Source organism: Antedon bifida, chromosome 2 (assembly GCF_963402885.1).
Source record: "Antedon bifida chromosome 2, ecAntBifi1.1, whole genome shotgun sequence".
NCBI classification, from domain to species: Eukaryota; Metazoa; Echinodermata; class Crinoidea; order Comatulida; family Antedonidae; genus Antedon; species Antedon bifida.
Window position 1 is genome coordinate 23802011 of NC_136227.1, and position 20084 is coordinate 23822094.

Below are 20084 nucleotides of genomic sequence, written 5' to 3' on the forward strand. Positions count from 1 at the left end.
AAACATGAAACTTTCAGCCTACTGGGATGAATTTTAATAAATAAACAAACAACAAACTAAATATACCTGATTACATACATTTTTTTCATACTATTTAATGACACTACAATGTTACATAAGCAATTAAACAAAGAAAACTAATACAGGAAAACCGTAGCACAGCACTGCGCTGTTTATGTTTAGGTACCGATATGTATCCGCCACTATCACAAATACATCACAAAAATATGGCAATAATTCTGCATCTCATTAAAATACATATGCCTACTTAAAAATTACAATAACAAGCAAAACCAAAAAAAAAAACATGCAATCATTACAATTAAAATATAAAACGATACAAGTCAAAACAATGCTATACAATTTAATCGTTTAAAAGTGTCTGTAGATTTACAATGGTTGTTTTATTGCTATGATGGGTAAGGCATTTAATGTTTTAATAGCTAACATTTGAGCATCTAATTTAGATATAGGTACTCGAACATTAGGATGTTTTCTTTTGGTATTATATTGGCATTAATTAATACGAGAAAATTGATTATAAAATAATAGCGGACAGCAAGCAAACATCAAGCATCTTATTACAATCATCGTTAATCTATCATTCTAAAACATTGATGTCAGATGTCAATCCTTCATTGTCTGAAGAAAATTCCGTTGGTCGGTAGTCAATACTTGGCTGCTGGTTCATTTCAAACGATTGTTGCGCTGGATCCAGACAGACGGCACTTTGTCTACACTTCAGGCAGCTTGCCATACACATACTTCCGCTCTGTAGCAATAAGAGTAGACCAAATATCCACATGCTTAAGTTCTCATCAATAGCAGATTTAAACCCGAAAACAGGAATCATAACATTAGTGGTTGAAGTTATGAACATCATAAACAATCGGTAAGAGTCTCCCAATGTGCGCCTCATAGCGACACAGTAGCCGATTATGTTTACGATAGCAACCAGTACAATAGGAAGAAACAGTGCAACGATGAGAGAGGCTTCGTCAGTAAATACGACACATGTCCTAAAATGACAATGATGATATTATTTTTTAATCAATAATCAACAAAAATCAATCGTCACTCCAATGTTAGCACCCAGGTTAGGTCATTTAGTTTATTGCGGTAATGATTTCTATTTAGGTTATCATGGATATCGCGCATTATGAATTATATTTATCTACATTTTTTAATAGAACTATCTCAGATGTAAAACTATCATCCATCTGACTGCACATCCGTTGGGTAGTTACACTCGGATCTCACTCCATAATCGTAAATAAGAACCAATTGCATCAGTATTTGTCATTTCTCTACTTACTGAAATTCTGAACCGTACAACTCTGGAAAACACGTTGTAAAGACTAGCATAGGAATAACTGGTATAACTGGAAAACACAATATGTTTTGAGTGTAATGTTATTGTAAGTTTTGATTTTTTTAAATACAGACAGTTGAAAATGGAAAGGTATACATGTTTCTATAATTAATTCTAAATTAAATATGTTCAAATATGTTTTCAGACACAACCAATATCCTACTTACCCCATCCTATTGATAGCACAATCCACATCATCCGTGACGTCACAATTCTTATGTATTTTAGATCCGATAGAAGTTCAATATTGATCCAAATAGTACATGCAAGTAGTGAATAGTGCAAGATGATTGACAGGGCCTTACAACCAGAACTACCAGGCTCAAATATACCACCGGCAAATGTTAGACCTACACATATGCACATGATGAGGTTTGCAATGCACATACATAATGTTGTTGATAAGGTTCTCCGGTCGTGAATTGATACACTGCTGAACAATAATTGAAATTAATATAAAAGTATCATATAATAATTCATTCATTATTGTATGTTTTTGTTCTTATTTCAAATTATGTATTTACCCATGCTATGAAATTAATAGGTATGGCAGAAAAATGAACGTTGCTTGTAATGTTGATCTACTACTTTATTGTACTTGTTTATTACAAGAAAGATACAGCAGTTTTAGGCATATATAAGATAATTACCATTTCTTAATTATTCTCGTTATGGAAACAAGTAGTAAAATCACTGACGAAAAGCAGGCAACATATGTTACAATTTTCCTCGTGATTGATATTGTAGACTCGGCTTTAGGTATGCTGGGATACTATAAAAACACAAGACAATCAAAATAAGTCATTGCAGATATTGAATACAATTTTATAATAACCAGTATTTTCATTAAATATGGTCTATTATATTAGGGAAGAGTATTATTTTCTTTTTTCTGATTATACTTCATTTGTGTAAATTTTTTTTTTGCAATGAAGAAGAGAGTAACTGATTTCTTGAACGACAACAGTAAGGAGTAAATCTATATTATTAATTGATTAATCAGCAGATTTTAGTTTAAAAGTTTCTTTTTTTTAAGGCAGGACAGTCAAAATTTCTCTATAATCAAAAATAGTAAATTATACCATTAATACAGCAAAACTTGTTAGATGCGAGCACTGACATTTGACCCTGCCGATGTAATCGGTCCCAGCGTACCAGCACCCGACAGACGACCAATCGTTATCTAACATCTCCCAAAAAACACATTTTGAGGTGGCAATGTTCATTTTCTGAAAATATTACGCACCACCTTAGTAGATAGTACAGTACTAAACTGAAAATTGCAGTACTTAGCAATTAATAATAGAAAATAGGCTATTGCACTGTAGCCGACTTAAGGCCAACTCAGACAGAGTCGTACGACGAGGAAAAGAGTGGTCTTGAGATAGCTTCGGGCGTAGTTTTTAGATCATCGCGCGAGAATTTTAAACGAGGCCCGACGAGTGTCCTCGTCGTACGAAGTTTTCTGAGTTGGCCTTAATATAATATAGTGTTCAAAGATGATGATGGTTACTATGGGATTGGCCGTTCATCAACCTCCATACCATTACCATGCCAGAAACTAAAAAACAGCAATCGCAATAAAGAATGAGTATTAAATATTAGGCCTACTAGGATTACAGAAAAAAAATCAAATCATACCGGTGAAGGCGTAAATATGAGCTGGACAGGTTTAGAGAGCTTAGTATTTTCTGGGTATACAGAGACTGAGAGGATCGTTCCTGTCGTTTGTTGTGATGTATCCTGAGTACTCTTAGAGGAGAATAAGTTATCGTTGTGATAGACTACGAAAGAAACATCAACTTGTGTTGCTGAAAGATAAAGCACATACTACTACTACATTGTTTAGAAAAAATGGTACACGAATAATTGCTATGACAGTGTAGAACTGAATTTATTTAGTTAAACTATAATTTTTGAAAAAAACACTACTATTTTGGATGACATACATTACATTTAACTGATATAATATAAAAAAAACCATTATCAAGATGTACATGTATGCATTAGGTTATGTTTTTTTCATTCATATTATTATTTAGACACACTGCCATTTTGTTCTTTATTTGTTAATTATGTTATTTAATTATTATATAACAGGGAGCCATACGTAATGAATATGTAAAACAATAACATTTATGTATTTGATATTATAAGTAATTACAATCATTGACTGTTGTGTGTATAACCATAGTTATTAATTCTGCTATGCTATCGTCTTCCATACAGTGTTGTTTAAGGCAATTGGAAACCAACATAATCTCTCTCTTTTTATTTATTACACACGTAATATCTTTGGTATATGATTGATTAAATCTGGCAGTCACTGCACTAATGTGCGTGCCACTGTAGTAGAAATTGCTTGTAGTCAGTGCCGTTGTCTCTATTTGTTTGTCAATTGATGATATGAGAAGTGAGGAATCATTTATTCCATACTGATTTGATTTAGACGGACTGAGAATATTGTCTACCACATTGAAGAATTGATCAGTAATCTAAAAGATAAACAATAACAATATTGGTAAATTTTGTATCTACAATGATTCTATTTTTCAATTTGTCAATGAAGAAAAGACACAAATGTTAACTTAAAGGTATCATTCATGGTTATTGAAATTTGTTTATGATTGGAAGAACGCATTGTTCCAATATTATGTGTAGGCTAATACACTAGACATATATTATAATACATAAAAACAAATTGAAGTAAATTTAGAAAAGATATAGAGATTAAGCTTTCCGAATCTGTAAAATTTATTAAAAAACACATGAGCTCTATCTACATCATCAAACTTTATGTGACAAAAACATGTGAGTGCTATGGACACGAAGGTGTAATTTCACTACCATATTTGTGTACATTACACTATTTTGTGTCAAACGAGTTTGATAGTTTACAGATATAGTTTGAGAAGTTTTATTGAGCCACAAACTATATATGGTTTAGTTGACATACCAAATTAGTGGTGATATTCATTGTTGAAACAATATTCAATGTTGTGTAAACAGCCAGTGTTTCAGATTTTGTAAAATTCTCATTGGATGTTACGATCTCTTCCAGCTTTGAAAGCCGTTCATTTGCATTATCTACGGTGATGTTCTACATTAAATATAAAAAGAAATATATTAATTTTTGTAATTGTTTTTGTTGAATATGCCATTTTAATGTCACATAGTAGTTATTTGCGTTCGTACGGTATTTTATTACCTTTTGAAGATCTTCTATAACTGTTGTCGTTGTTATTTCTGAGAAAGAAAAGAAACATTGAAGATAGTATTTTAGAAAGGTTCAACGTATGCTTTGAATTTTCACTATGTTTAAATGAGGGAGATGTGTACAGAGGGAAAATTATGGTTACGTAAATGTACAGTTATACTAACCATCCTGACAAAACTTTCCGTTCCAGTTAGTTTGACAATCACACGTTACGTCATTGGCTGATGCGTCGTAAGAACAGTTTGCATAATTCAAACAAGGATTATTTATACAACCATTAATACCTAGAATTATAAAGAAAGTAATAAAATAGATTACTGGTGTTAAAGTGTTCATAAAACCAAAGTAGATAATTATGTGAAATTGAAAAATACCTTGAACGTGTATACGAATATAACAAGTTCCAACATTCCCTGAACCATCACTTGCTTTGAATGTGATGTTAACAGGGTCAATAGAAACACTTATCATGTCACCCGAACGATAAGGTTCAGAAGTGACATTTATTGGACCAATCGTGTTATCAGTTACATGCAGAGATGGCCACGTAACGTTCGTTTTTGAAAATCCAGTCTGTACAGATATGTTGAATTGGTTTGATTCATTTTTCACGTAATTTGATGTCAGCAAATATCTTGGACAGACAATATCTGGAACTTCAACGTCTTAAAAATAATTACATACAATACAGTGTTAAAAGGTTTAAGATATTAGATGATTGTGATTAAGATTTAAAAAGACATGGCAATTCCAAAAAATAATATTCCAAACTATAACTTACCTTGAATTTTAATAAGAACAGTACATGTGTTGGTGTTTTGAGATGCATCAGTTGCTGTTAAGTCTATACTAATTGGATTTTGTGACATGGACAAAACGTCGCCTGATGAGTATGGAACTGAAGTTAATGTAATATCTCCCCCACTGTTGTCAGTGACATGTGGATACGTCCAAGTGACAGTGGCATTTGGTTTACCGGTGTCAGTAGAGATGTAAAATGTATCATCAGTTATTTCAATCAGATTACCAGACGTAATGTTGATGTCACAGTGTATAAATGGATCTTCTTTATCTAATGATGAAGATGTATATATTGAGTGCTATGCGTGCATTGAGAGAATTTAATGAGAGAAAAAAGAAATTATTACTTAAACGAATATAAAGCATTTGTTATTATTCAGGCTGCTTGTGTAGCCCGTTTGGCCACACAGTGTTACAAAATGAACGCGTAAAACGAAGTTGCAGTACTCGATTATGTATTAAAAGTAAAATAGAACATTAGTTGTTATCAAATATCATTTTCTTAAAATGTGTTGTTAAATATTCCATTTTAATGATCCATAATACTTATTCACTTTGACCAAAAATTGGATCGAAAAAAAAATTATTTACCTGAAAATTAAAAAAAAAATTCCTGCAATTTAAAGCAAAAATTGGCTGCCGTTTTATTGCATTTTTATAAGTACAACAAATTTTGTTTTATTTTTTTCCTGTGGAAGTCATTAACATAAAAACTACAAAATGCCCTGATTTTATTAATCTACATTTGTCATTCGTTTTTTTCGGCACAATACATCTGTTATTACATACAATCCTCCAATCGAATGACATGTATCACCTCGTCTACTTAGGTGTGTTGTTTCATCATAAGTATGGAGATACTAAATTTGTAAATAAATCTTTACAGTACATAGTTATTATCCTCAATAAAAATAACATAAACTTGGTTAAACTCCAAACAGATAACTCAAATAATTATACACTTGAAAATACACTTACCTAGCACTTTAACAAGAATAGTACAACTAGCAGTATTGTTAGCTGAATCAGTAGCTGTGAACTCAACGACAATTGGTCTTTCAGACATTGGCAGAATGTCACCGGATGTGTATGGTTGAGAGTGAACTGTTACAATGTCACCACTATTGTCAGTGACAAGTGGAGAAGTCCAGAAAACTGTTGCGTCTGGTTTACCGGTGTCAGTATAGATGTAGAAAATTTCACCAGTTCTTTCAAACAGATTACCGGATGTAATATTGACGTCACAGTACATCATTGGATCTTCTGTATCTAAAAGGAAAATATGTTACAAATGGTAATAGTTTAACGTTTTTTCAAAACACAATATAAATTAGAGATGCTATTTTATTCAATAGAACAGGATGAGCCTAATCAGATGAATTTGTGACCTTTATCCAGCTGAATTTGACTGTTGTCTGTACTATGTTTCTTGTGGGACAAATAGGCTTTTCTTTTATTCTTTTTTTTATTTCGACCATACTGACCCCTGTGTGGTTTTCATGATTTTGGGTCAAGTCATCTTTAAAGAATATCGTTTTAAAATGTTGACAGAAATAATAACGAAATAAAGACACGGCTGAAAACAAACCCATTAAGCCGAAGCTGACTGGGTAATTAAAAAACAATACAGGTGTAATTAATTTCTAATATATACTTACCTATAACTCTTATAAGAATCGTACACGTATCTGAGTTGTTAAATGGATCCGTGGCCGTGAACTTAATGACAATTGCATTTTTAGAAAATGGCACAATGTCACCAGATGTGTATGGATATGAGGTTACTTTAATCACACCATCACTGTTGTCAGTGACAATTGGAGACGTCCAGAAGACTGTAGCATTTGGTTTACCGGTGTCAGTAGAAATGTAGAAAATATCACTAGTTCTTTCAATCAGATTATCCGAAGTAATGTTGACGTCACAGTGTATACTTGGATTTTCGTTATCTATGGGAATGTAAATACAGTAATTTGTTTTTTTAGTAGTAGTAGTAGTAGTAGTAGTAGTAGTAGTAGCAGCAGCATCAGCAGTAACAGCATTAGTAGTAGTGGTGGTAGTGGTAGTAGTAGTAGTAGTAGTAATAGTAGCAGCATCAGCAGTAGCAGTAGTAGTAGTAATAGTAGCAGCATCAGCAGTAGCAGCAGTAGTAGTAGTAGTAGTAGTAGTAGTAGTAGTAGTAGTAGTAATGGTAGCAGCATCAGCAGTAGCAGTAGCAGTAGTAGTAGTAGTAGTAATAGTAATAATAATAACATTAATAGTAGTAGTAGTAGTAGTAGTAGTAGTAGTAGTAGTAGTAGTAGTAGTAGTAGTAGTAGTAGTAGTAGTAGTAGTAGTAGTAGTAGTAGTAGTAGCAGCAGCATCAGCAGTAGCAGCAGTAGTAGTAGTAGTAGTGGTTGTAGTGGTAGTAGTAGTAGAAGAACTGTATTTGTCACAGATATGATTAGTCATTATAAAATTTTCCAGACCTTGACAATAAGTAAAAAGTAAAACTTTAAGATTGTAGATAGTTACAACATACATTTGCTTAAACTCCAACCAATTTCATCAAGTATCATAATTGGACAACATACATTTACCCAGAATTAGAATAAACATAGTACAATTACAATTAGCTGTGAACTCAATGACAATTGGTTTTTCTGACATTGGCAGAATGTCACCAGATGTGTATGGTTGAGAGTAAATTGTAACAACACCATCACTGTTGTCAGTGACAAGTGGAGAAGTCCAGACAACTGTTGCATTTGATTTACCAGTGTCAGTAGAGATATAGAGAATTTCACCAGTTCTTTCAATCATATTATCAGACGTAATCTTGACGTCACAGTGTATACTTTGATTTTCCTTATGTAAATAATGTCAATGTATATAATTTGCAATAAATAAAAAAAGTAAAACATTAACCTATAAATTAAATATTGAAGATAACACATAGTTATTTTCAATAAAACGCAACATAAATATACTTAACTCCAAACAGTTACATAAAATATCAAAAGACAACAACATACACTTACCTAGAACTTTAATAAGAACAGTACAATTAGCAGTGTTGTTAGCTGAATCAGTAGCTGTGAACTCAATGACAATTGGTCTTTCAGAGATTGGCAGAATGTCACCAGATGTGTATGGTTGAGAATTAACTGTAACAATGTCACCACTATTGTCAGTGACAAGTGGAGAAGTCCAAATGACTGTTGCATTTTGTTTACCAATATCAGTCGAGATGTAGAAAATGTCACTAGTTCTTTCAATTAGATTGCCAGACATAATATTGATGTCACAGTGAATAACTGGATCTTCCATATCTATAAGTACATTTTTAACGTAACTTAGTATAGTTGTACAGCTATAGTCATACAGTAGTCGTTTGTGGTTGTTTAATATATATTATCAAACTTAAGTAAATCTATCTTAATAGTTTCACATTCATATTACATTGTCTCAATTGCATTTTATAGTGGACTTACCTACAACTCTTACTAGAATCGTACACGTATCTGAGTTGTTAGATGGATCTACGGCCGTGAACTCAATTACAATTGCATTTTCAGACATTGGCAAAACATCACCAGATGTGTATGGATAGGGGGTTACTTTAATCACACCATCACTGTTGTCTGTGACAATTGGAGACGTCCAGTAGACTGTAGCATTTGAATTACCGGTGTCAGTAGAGATGTAGAAAATGTCACCAGTTCTTTCAATCAGACTATCCGAAGTAATGTTGACGTCACAATGTATACTTGGATTTTCCTTATCTAAATAATGTAAATGTATATAATTTGCAATAAATAAAAAAAGTAAAACATTAACTTATAAATTAAATATTGAAGATAACACATAGTTATTTTCAATAAAACGCAACATAAATATACTTAACTCCAAACAGTTAGATCAAATATCAAAAGACAACAACATACACTTACCTAGAACTCTAATAAGAACAGTACAATTAGCAGTGTTGTTAGCTAAATCAGTAGCTGTGAACTCAATGACAATTGGTTTTTCAGACATTGGCAGAATGTCACCAGATGTGTATGGTTGAGAGTTAACTGTAACAATGTCACCACTATTGTCAGTGACAAGCGGAGAAGTCCAAATGACTGTTGCATTTTGTTTACCAGTGTCAGTAGAGATATAGAGAATTTCACCAATACTTTTTACAAAATTGTTAGACGTAATGTTGATGTCACAGTACATAACTGGGTCTTCTATATCTAAAAGAAATATTTGTTAGAAATGTAAATCGTTGAACGCTTTAAAACACAAGCACTAGTTTGAACAAGTTAATTAAATAACACCATAATGTAATGATGTTTTTTCTTTATATCGAAATTTACAAATCTGAGTAAGTCTACCTGCAATCACAGTTTTGTATTCTTTACACAATAGTCATTTGAGATTTCCATTATTGACTTACCTATAACTCTTATTAGAATCCTACACGTATCTGAGTTGTTAGATTTATCTACGGCCGTGAACTCAATGGCAATTGGTCTTTCAGACATTGGCAGAATGTTACCAGATGTGTATGGTTGGGAGTTAACTGTAACAATGTCACCACTATTGTCAGTGACAAGTGGAGAAGTCCAAATGACTGTTGCATTTTGTTTACCAATATCAGTCGAGATGTAGAAAATGTCACTGGTTCTTTCAATTACATTGCCAGACATAATATTGATGTCACAGTGAATAACTGGATCTTCTATATCTAAAAGGAAAATTGTAACGTAAATTTAGTATAGTTGTACAGCTATATAGTCATACAATAGTCGTTTGTGGTTGTTTAATCTAAATTATCAAACTTAAGTAAATCTACCTTAATAGTTTCACATTCATATTACATTGTCTCAAATGGATTTTCTAGTTGACTTACCTATAACTCTTACTAGAATCCTACACGTATCTGAGTTGTTAGATTGATCTACGGCCGTGAACTCAATTACAATTGCATTTTCAGACATTGGCACAATGTCACCAGATGTGTATGGATATGAGGTTACTTTAATCACACCATCACTGTTGTCTGTGACAATTGGAGACGTCCAGTAGACTGTAGCATTTGAATTACCGGTGTCAGTAGAGATGTAGAAAATGTCACCAGTTCTTTTAATCAGACTATCCGAAGTAATGTTGACGTCACAGTATATACTTGGATTTTCCTTATCTAAATAATGTAAATGTATATAATTTGCAATAAATAAAAAAAAGTAAAACATTAACTTATAAATTAAATATTGAAGATAACACTGTTATTTTCCATAAAACACAACATAAATATACTTAACTCTAAACAGTTACATCAAATATCAAAGACAACAACATACACTTACCTAGAACTTTAATAAGAATAGTACAATTATCAGTGTTGTTAGCTAAATCAGTAGCTGTGAACTCAATGACAATTGGTTTTTCAGACATCGGCAAAATGCCACCAGATGTGTATGGTTGAGAGTTAATTGTAACAATGTCACCATTATTGTCAGTGACAAGCGGAGAAGTCCAAATGACTGTTGCATTTTGTTTACCAATATCAGTCGAGATGTAGAAAATGTCACTAGTTCTTTCAATCAGATTGCCAGACATAATATTGATGTCACAGTGAATAACTGGATCTTCCATATCTAAATACAGAATTGAAACGTAACTTATTATTTATAGTTGTACAGCTATGGTCATAGTTTATGGTTGTTTTTGTTTAATCTAAATTATCAAACCTAAGTAAATCTATCTTAATAGTTTCACGCTCATATTACATTGTCTCAAATGGATTTTCTAGTTGACTTACCTATAACTCTTACTAGAATCCTACACGTATCTGAGTTGTTAGATTGATCTACGGCCGTGAACTCAATTACAATTGCATTTTCAGAAATTGGCAAAACATCACCAGGGGTGTATGGATATGAGGTTACTTTAATCACACCATCACTGTTGTCTGTGACAATTGGAGACGTCCAGTAGACTGTAGCATTTGGATTACCGGTGTCAGTAGAGATGTAGAAAATGTCACCAGTTCTTTCAATCAGACTATCCGTAGTAATGTTGACGTTACAGTGTATACTTGGATTTTCCTTATCTGAATAATGTAAATGTATAAAATTTGCAATAATAAAAAAAAAGTAAAACATTAACCTATAAATTAAATATTGAAGATAACAGATAGTATTTTCAATAAAACGCAACATAAATATACTTAACTCCAACCAGTTACATCAAATATCAAAAGACAACAACATACACTTACCTAGAACTTTAATAAGAATAGTACAATTAGCAGTGTTGTTAGAAGAATCAGTAGCTGTGAACTCAATGACAATTGGTATCTCAGACATTGGCAGAATGTCACCAGGTGTATATGGTCGAAAATGAACTATAACACCCTGCCCACTGTTGTCATTGGCAATTGGAAAAGTCCAAAGAACTGTTGCATTTTGTTTACCAGTGTCAGTCGAGATGTAGAAAATACCACCTGATGTCTCAATCAGATTTCCAGAAACAATACTGATATTACAGTTTATTAATGGATCCTCAGTATCTACGTGTCAAATAACAATAACACACCTTTAAAGAATAGCCGACTTTGTATTAACTGACTTTTTTTTGTTAGAATAATCATTTAAACGTAAAAGATTTTAAACAATGTTTACAAGCAACATGTTTCAATTTTAAGCAATCTATATTCAGAAAGAAATAATACCATTTGTATTTCATTTCATATATTAAACGTTTCTGTATTTCACGGCATCACAAGTTTTACAATTTAACAAAAAAGTAAATTTGTTTGAAATATTGGTTAAATTTAATAGTTTATTGCAAAGAAGCATATTCAAAATTTGATTTTATTAATCTTCATAAATGTCACAATACATTTTTAATACAACATTGTATAAGTCAGTATATTTTATAATTTGTTATCCCAAAATTAAGATTACCAATTTAAGAAAAATGTATATTCGATGCGATTTCCTTATTCATAGATTACATCTCATGTTCATTGCAACTTACCAACAACTCTAATAAGAACCGTACATGTATTCGAGTTTCCAGATTGATCTACAGCCGTGAACTCAACGACACTTGCATTTTCATTCATTGGAAAAATGTCGCCAGATATGAATGGATTTGAGTATACTTCAACAACGTCGCCACTGTTGTCAGTGACAACCGGAGAAGTCCAAGATACAGTTGCAGTTGGTCTGCCAGTGTCAGTAGAGATGTATAAAATACCACCTGATGTCTCAATTAGATTGCCAGAAGTAATACTGATGTTACAATTTATGAATGGATTTTCGTTATCTAAGTAAACAAATACAATTTAATTTAATTTATGTTTAAAGGGAAAAAAATCATAAATTTGAATATCTAGCAAAATTTCTTGCTAGAGAAGTTTAATAAGCAATTATTTACGGCTAGTTCCACCAGTGTATAGAAAACAAGGCCAACAGCCATTAAGTCGCGTGCTACAATGCATAGTGATACCGGACCGACAGACAGACCGACAGACAGACCGACCGACATAGTGAACTATAGAGTCGCGTCCACGCGACTAAAAAGGCATAATTTTGACGAATTTTTGAACTTTTTCATCAAAAACGTGCGCAAATTATCCAATTCGCTCATATGACGTAATTTTAAGTCGAAATTGTTTAAAAGTTGGTAAAATTATTATAAAAGGCTGCAAAAACATAAATCACGCGAAAAAAGTATGTATTTAACGCTACGTGCGCACCGCGCGCGTAAAAATTTGCGCGCGTATGGGAATTTTTTACATGCTCAAAATGACAAGAAATGCGTAGAAAGTTGATTAAAAAATAATTTTGCGCATTTTAAAATTTTAAATGCGCGTGCGCGAGTAACTTTATGTAAAACACATTTTTTTTTCAACAGAAAGTTAGCGCCTGATATAAATTAAACTTTTGCAAAGTTTCAATTTAAAATGTTATTTGGTTTTTGACCTATGTTAAATACAAGAAAATAGTTAAATCGCGCGTAAGTCACGTTGCGCAACTCTAACGTCATTCACAATAGGAGGTGCACAATTTCACGTAAATGCCTACATGTTGACATCAAAACAGTTCAAAAAGTACAGAAAAGCGATAAAACGCATAGTGATACCGGACCGACAGACAGACCGACAGATAGACCGACAGACAGACAGACCGACAGACCGACCGACATAGTGAACTATAGAGTCGCGTCCACGCGACTAAAAACAAGTTCTTAATAATTCTATTAACGCAAATACATGATTTTTTATATTATTTATTATTTATTTAATTATAATAATTATATTCAATCTGTAGACAGTAATGCTTTGATGTTAATCAGAAAACTTTAAACCGCCAAGTGATAATGCTTATACTGGCCGTTAATAAATAAACGAATAAGATGAGGAATAAATGTAATCATTCTCACTCTTGTTCTTGCATAACATCATCATTAACAAATGTTTGGTTTGCGAAAAACTATAAAAATAACAGATTTGCAGGACATTAAAAGATCAGCACTGACACAAAGGTTTTAAACGTAAACGCATTGTGATGAGACTGTTCTGGTTTTGTTAGGGTTATTGGTATACATTTGATTGGGTATATGAAATATTATTGAATGTGCATTACATGTAAAATACAATAAATATATATGTATTACGTCATTCTATTTAATCATGGCGAGTAACTAAAGCCGAACACGATTTTTTCATAAATTGTCTTTTTATTTTAAAATGTATAAATCTTGAACGAATAATTGTATGTGGTCGTATACAAAACAGTATAGATAGTATACAATATTTGAAAACATCATTATAATTAAATACAATTAAAAAACATTTCTGATCTCAATAATTATGATCGTAAAACAATACGAAATGTCGTCCATATTATAAGTTGCGTTTTGCATAAACTTACCACCACCTGTAGCCATGATTATTGCTTGGAATCCCGGTCTAACAACAGAACCATCGGTTGTAATACGTACAACAAGTGTATCACCTGCTGGAATTTCGTAATCTGGTGGATTACTAAAACCATCATGATATCCAAGTTGCACTCCATTACTGTTTATGTAAACGAAGTCATACGAACTTTCAAACGAGAAATCTATAAATTGCAATCGAAGACTGCACTGATCACAGGGAATAAACGTGCACGAGACATCCATATTGTTACGATATGCTATAGGATAACCTATAGAATATACTCCAACATCCGTATTGGTTGAAACGTGTGTCGTCTGTCCATTGCATGTCACATCGCCTGTTGAAAATATAACAAAAATAGTTACTAATAGCTATTAACAAAATAAACTGTCCTTCAGGATTGCTGGTAGAATATAGTAACAAAACAGTTTTATTTGATAATAGAATAATGCTCTACATACTTCCTAAACCATGTATGCAAAAAGCGTAATGAGTTTACGTTTAATAATACTATTGTGTAATCCTTTAACATTGTTAGCATATTGTAGGCCTACTGTAACTCTGCAACTAAGTTTGGCTACCCGACAAATGTCTAGCGGGGGGGGGGGGGGGGGTGGTTGGAGGCAGCGGAGAAAGGGGATGAACTTTTATAAATAAATAGATACAATTGTTTATTAAGTTTACTTTTATTTAAAATATCATTCTTTATAGGCACATGCTGAACGAGACAAAGAAGAAGAAGAAATAATACTATAATACTGTTATCATATGCTATAGGATAACCTATAGAAGATACTCTAACATTGGTTGAAACGTGTGTCGTCTGTCCATTGCATGTCACATCGTCTGTTGGAAATAATGATGTTACCCATTGAAAACATATACCCTAGTTATTTGACTGATTGTTGATTTTGTATAACGTGACATTATAACAAATGTCGATCTATTCAATGGTTAAATTGATTTTCCATGATCTTTGTGCTCTTTCTTGATAATAAAATGGCCTAGTGAACAACAATATATACTTATATTATATAATATCTCATTTTTATTTCATTTAATTTTAAAAATATTATATTGGTTGCGTTGGTTGAAACGAAGTTTTTTTTTTAATAAGGAACATTAAATAATCTATGATCTATGTTTAAAACATTTGATTTGGATCCGTTGTTTAATTTAATATATAACTATCAAGTTTGAGAAATGTGTTGTTATAAGGTACTATCTGTAAGCCGTGAATGAAAATTAGGCAAATCAACAAACATTGAATTAAACTAATCTAACTTTAAAATACCAAAGTTGCAGTTGACTTAAAACCAAGATATTCCTATGAATTCTCCAAAAATAAATGACCTACAGTTGACTACACGTCAGTTATTGTGGAAATTGGAAGAATCGTTAAACGTTAAACATTATTACTGTGTTTGGTTCATCGTGTTTTTGACGTGTATATTATGCACCTCCACATTTACAGCCCGAAATGTTGGGTTCGCCTTTTGATTATAATTAAATGTCATTTATTATACTTTGAATATCTTTCTTCTTTCAAATCAAATAACATGAACAAATAACGGTAGGCCTACATCTGCAGGAATTCCCTTATTTTGATGTTTGACAATTAAACTGATACAATTTATAATGTATATTTAAGGTACAAAAAGTAACTATCTTGCCTCTATTTTAACATACGGTTCACAAATTACAGGATGATACGACAAGACCAAATAGAAGTTGCAATATTACCAAAACGTAGAAGTTGCATCCCAATAACACCTCTTGTATGCATTAAATTCAGATGCCTCACTGATAATTATAACATACGAATGTTTGTAATTGTAGTTTTGCGTCAGGGAGTTAAGTGATTGACGTAATTTGTACTTTATACTTAGTATAAAGTACAAATTACGTCAGAGTAGGGCAAAACATCTAAATACGAATGATTAAAATAATGAATACTTCATTCTGTGTATTACTTACGGAATTGAGAGAAAGCTTGTAAAACATCTAAGAGAATCAGTAAAGTGAAAACAATTTTTTGAAAATTGACATGATTCTTCGTAGTTTCCGGGTATCCGGCGACCAGATACGCGTAGATTAACATATTGCATCCAACTTGTGTGTGCACAGTTTGTATGCCTCATTTATATATTCTATCAGGAATCACGTGGGGTAAAACTTTTTTATTATAAATAGATAAGCATATGCTATTGTTAAATTTACGATTACCTTGAAAGTGGATGTAAAATGGCATTGGAAAAACCAACATTTCATGTGATCAAAATGTATTTGTTTGTTTGTTCTATAGAGACCTTTTTTCGACTATATCTAGATACATTGTTGGATTAATAATACCATTTGAAATATAGGCATCAACTTACTTTCCTCAACAAGACGACTATACAAGAAAATCAAATTACTTTCAAATTATAACAGAAAGGTCTGTTTATCGTTTTAGTTATCTACTCAAAATATACTACAGTTCCAGTAACTCGTAGGCATACGTGTCTGTATTCTTCATATCATTTCCATATAATAACAATGATTCAATACTTACAATTATTTAAGAAGGGAAAGATTAATTACTGCTATGAGAAATAAGAACGCATCAATTAATTTTTGTAAATACATATACAAATATAAGAATACTGATGTGCGCCAGAAAATGTACGTGCTTTACTATAAGATTAATAGAATCAGACTTTGAACAAGTCATTTTATAGTTTTAATCAAGTTATTTACTTCCGTAGAAAAATAACACAAATAATTGTTTTAATTAAAAAGACAAAATAAAGTGTTAAATTTAACATAGAAATCTATTGTCTGACAACCAATTTGATTTTTTTCATGTAAATTATTTTTCTTTCGATCTAATTTTTGGTTAGCAACTACTACGTGATATTAAAATTGCATATTCAACAAAAATATTTTTACAATAATTTTTCAGAGGGACAAGATATCTTTTATTATATGTAGTGTTATTTGTGTAATATGATGTCCACCCTTGCCTGGTATTATAATATCGATAATAATTCAATATCATTTGAATTATCCGTCAAGCGACAACTATGCCAACTAAGTCACAAGATAAACAAAAACATTGTCCCTGTATTCATAAGTAAAAAAGTTAAAGATAACATTAGGAAAGTCGAAAAGAGACCAACTATTATAAGTCAACAATCTGTTGTGTATAAATTTAAATGTGACTTGTGCGATTCAAGTTATGTTGGATATACATGCCGACACCTCTACCAACGCATTGTTGAACATAGTAGATGTAGGACAGCATTTAAAGGATCATAACGTGATTGTTAATCCAAGTAAAATTAATTCATGTTTTAGTATACTTAGGAAATGCAAAAACAAATTTGACTGTCGTATCTATGAAATGTTGTATATCAGACAATTAAAACCTAGTTTATGATTTTTTTTACATAGTGTTATATTTTAAAGTGATGTTATTTTTGAAATTTTAAAATCCTTTACTCTTATTTATTCGTTTATACTATCTTGGCAATATATTGTTATTGTTAATAATAATAATATTTTTGTCTTTCAATTTATTTCCTTTCCAGTATATATTGCGTAAGAACTATTAACTTTAAAGCTTTTTGTTTTTCTATTCAGTGCCATAATCGGGCGTCCTGATCTAGTTTTCTTCGTTGTCAATTCTTATATTAATTTTTTTTTTTAAAGTAAAATAATTTCTTAGCATGTCAAGAAAAATATATAAATTATTTACATGAGCAGTTGGCTAATGATCGTTATTATATCTATGCCCACAAATATAAGCACTGAACCAAATCGACTTCGTTGAGGGATCCATGATATATCATATGCTTTGTTTGAGATATTTTATTTCCGTATTATAACTTGTTTACTTTGAATAAGATAATTTCAATACAATTATTTTATTTTCGCCATTCTTACACATTAACAGATGCTTAAGTATAGGTATAGGTTTAATATGAACTTGAAGTTTATAGGCCTACTTCTTTTTTCTTCTTTTTTCAACTTCAGAATTTTATTATCGCGCTATAACGAAAAGTATCCACCGTAACACCGCACTTATTTTATTTTCTGAGATGCTACTATGTACCGGTAAAAGTGTGATTAGTGGTTTTTATAGCAGAATTTTTCAAAATTCTGTATTTTACCTTTTTTTGGGCATGATATCTGTCATTTATATTTTAAAAAACAATATTTTTAAGACTAGAAATGATAGATTAATTTGCATATCATATTGTTACATAAGTTGCAAATTAATAATTTATAGTAATACCTACGGTAGTTATTGTGTTGTAGTTGCTACTGTAAACGATTTTCCCCATAATGTTTTACATGACTTGTATGTAAATAACCGCAATTTAAGAAGACTATATTGATTTTATGAGTTTAAACAGAACATCACCATCCAAAACATTGCCTAGTAGCAGTTATCATTACGAAATCTTAGTTTGTATTTATTAGATATTATGTGAACCATATAGGCTGGCCTACATAATGATATTATATCTCCCAAGGTTAATATCATTTTTTGGAGCGCAGCCAGTAGACTGTAAAATTGTTTCCTACAAACATTCTTTAAAATAATTTGAAGATTAAATATTACTTCCTTCTTCAATTCTGCTGCTTACTTGTTACTTAACAAGATAACAGCAATGAAAAACAATTTTCAGATTATGTTTCTCTCCAAGGCTTGTAGATTCTTTACAAATATGTTATTTTTAGTCGCGCGCAACACGACTCTACAGCTCACAATGTCGGTCGGTTGGTCGGTCGGTCGGTCGGTTGATAAACACTATCTCAAATTTGAACACGCGATTGCAGCCATCTACATGGCCTTGTTAAATTTGTACGCGAAGTTAATTCCCATAATACAAAAACAACAACAACAATAATAATAAAAACAATAAAAATAACAATAACAGCAATGACAATAACAAGGCCATATACATGGCTGCAGTCGCGTGCTGAAGTTAGTGTTTACCGACCAACCGACCAACCAACCAACCGACCGACCGACCGACCAACCAACCGGAAAAAGGATATGTTTGTCTTATTTTTCTGTCTGATGTTACATTATAGACCGATGTCTTTGTTGCCTTCCGTTACGTTTCCAAAGGGTTGAAGGGGTTTTGTTTCATCAGATCTTTAATCATGTTGCTCCGGTCATTAGTGAGTATCAACGTGGTTTTTACCACGGAAGATCTTGTGAAAATTACTTTTGATTCATTCATTACTGTGATCAATTCTAAAGGCTAATGAGAGAAGAAGATCTTATTCCTTATAAAATTAGAAAGTTTAGTTTCAATTTATTATTGATGGTTACATCTTGGTGATGGCTTCCTGTTTATTGGGTGTCACTCTGGATCTATTTTAGGACCATTATTTTTATTTTGTTTAAACACTCTTATTTCTAATGTTTGCAGATTATTAATTAAATCCGTGTACAGATTCAGTGTTTTAGTTACTTCAAAATCACAAACCTTTCAATGGGGGTCCAAAATATAGAAAGAAAAGAGTAAATGAATGGCTGTAAATAAAAAAGATAATGTAAGCGACTTGTATTACATAACAAGAAGATCAGGGGTCTCACATTTGACATGGTAATGCATCCAAGTAATTGTTGTCACCTTTAAAAGAAATACTTTTTATATTTTCTTATCAACGGAACTGTAGAGAGAGTTTTGTACATAAAGACATTGCACTTTTATTGTTGACAAAAACATTTATTTCTTAGTTGACAGAAAAATGTTTGGACCCTGTTG

The 20084-nt window shown here is 31.8% G+C and overlaps 3 protein-coding genes across 3 annotated transcripts; all 3 read right to left on the bottom strand.

Moving 5' to 3' along the window:
• Nucleotides 1-410: 410 nt before the first annotated feature.
• Nucleotides 411-10069, bottom strand: LOC144835524 (uncharacterized). Its single transcript, XM_078690604.1, has 17 exons — nucleotides 9817-10069; nucleotides 9323-9613; nucleotides 8411-8701; nucleotides 7049-7339; nucleotides 6369-6659; nucleotides 5371-5661; nucleotides 4964-5254; nucleotides 4754-4873; nucleotides 4581-4618; nucleotides 4329-4472; nucleotides 3537-3867; nucleotides 3014-3183; nucleotides 2455-2601; nucleotides 2023-2144; nucleotides 1540-1805; nucleotides 1316-1382; nucleotides 411-1019 (listed from the first exon to the last, which is right to left on the bottom strand). Exons 1-17 carry the CDS (start codon nucleotides 10067-10069, stop codon nucleotides 602-604), a joined length of 3822 nt encoding a protein of 1273 aa, XP_078546730.1. The 3' UTR covers nucleotides 411-601.
• Nucleotides 10070-10228: 159 nt separating this feature from the next.
• LOC144858692 (sushi, von Willebrand factor type A, EGF and pentraxin domain-containing protein 1-like) lies at nucleotides 10229-10856 on the bottom strand. The gene is made up of 2 exons (XM_078714787.1): nucleotides 10730-10856; nucleotides 10229-10563 (listed from the first exon to the last, which is right to left on the bottom strand). The coding sequence occupies exons 1-2, from the start codon at nucleotides 10815-10817 to the stop codon at nucleotides 10247-10249; spliced, it is 405 nt and encodes a 134-aa protein (XP_078570913.1). The 5' UTR covers nucleotides 10818-10856; the 3' UTR covers nucleotides 10229-10246.
• A 238-nt stretch (nucleotides 10857-11094) lies between these two features.
• LOC144835525 (hyalin-like) lies at nucleotides 11095-16409 on the bottom strand. The gene is made up of 6 exons (XM_078690606.1): nucleotides 16294-16409; nucleotides 14306-14653; nucleotides 12405-12695; nucleotides 11644-11934; nucleotides 11185-11475; nucleotides 11095-11099 (listed from the first exon to the last, which is right to left on the bottom strand). Exons 2-6 carry the CDS (start codon nucleotides 14556-14558, stop codon nucleotides 11095-11097), a joined length of 1131 nt encoding a protein of 376 aa, XP_078546732.1. The 5' UTR covers nucleotides 14559-14653; nucleotides 16294-16409.
• Nucleotides 16410-20084: the final 3675 nt, after the last annotated feature.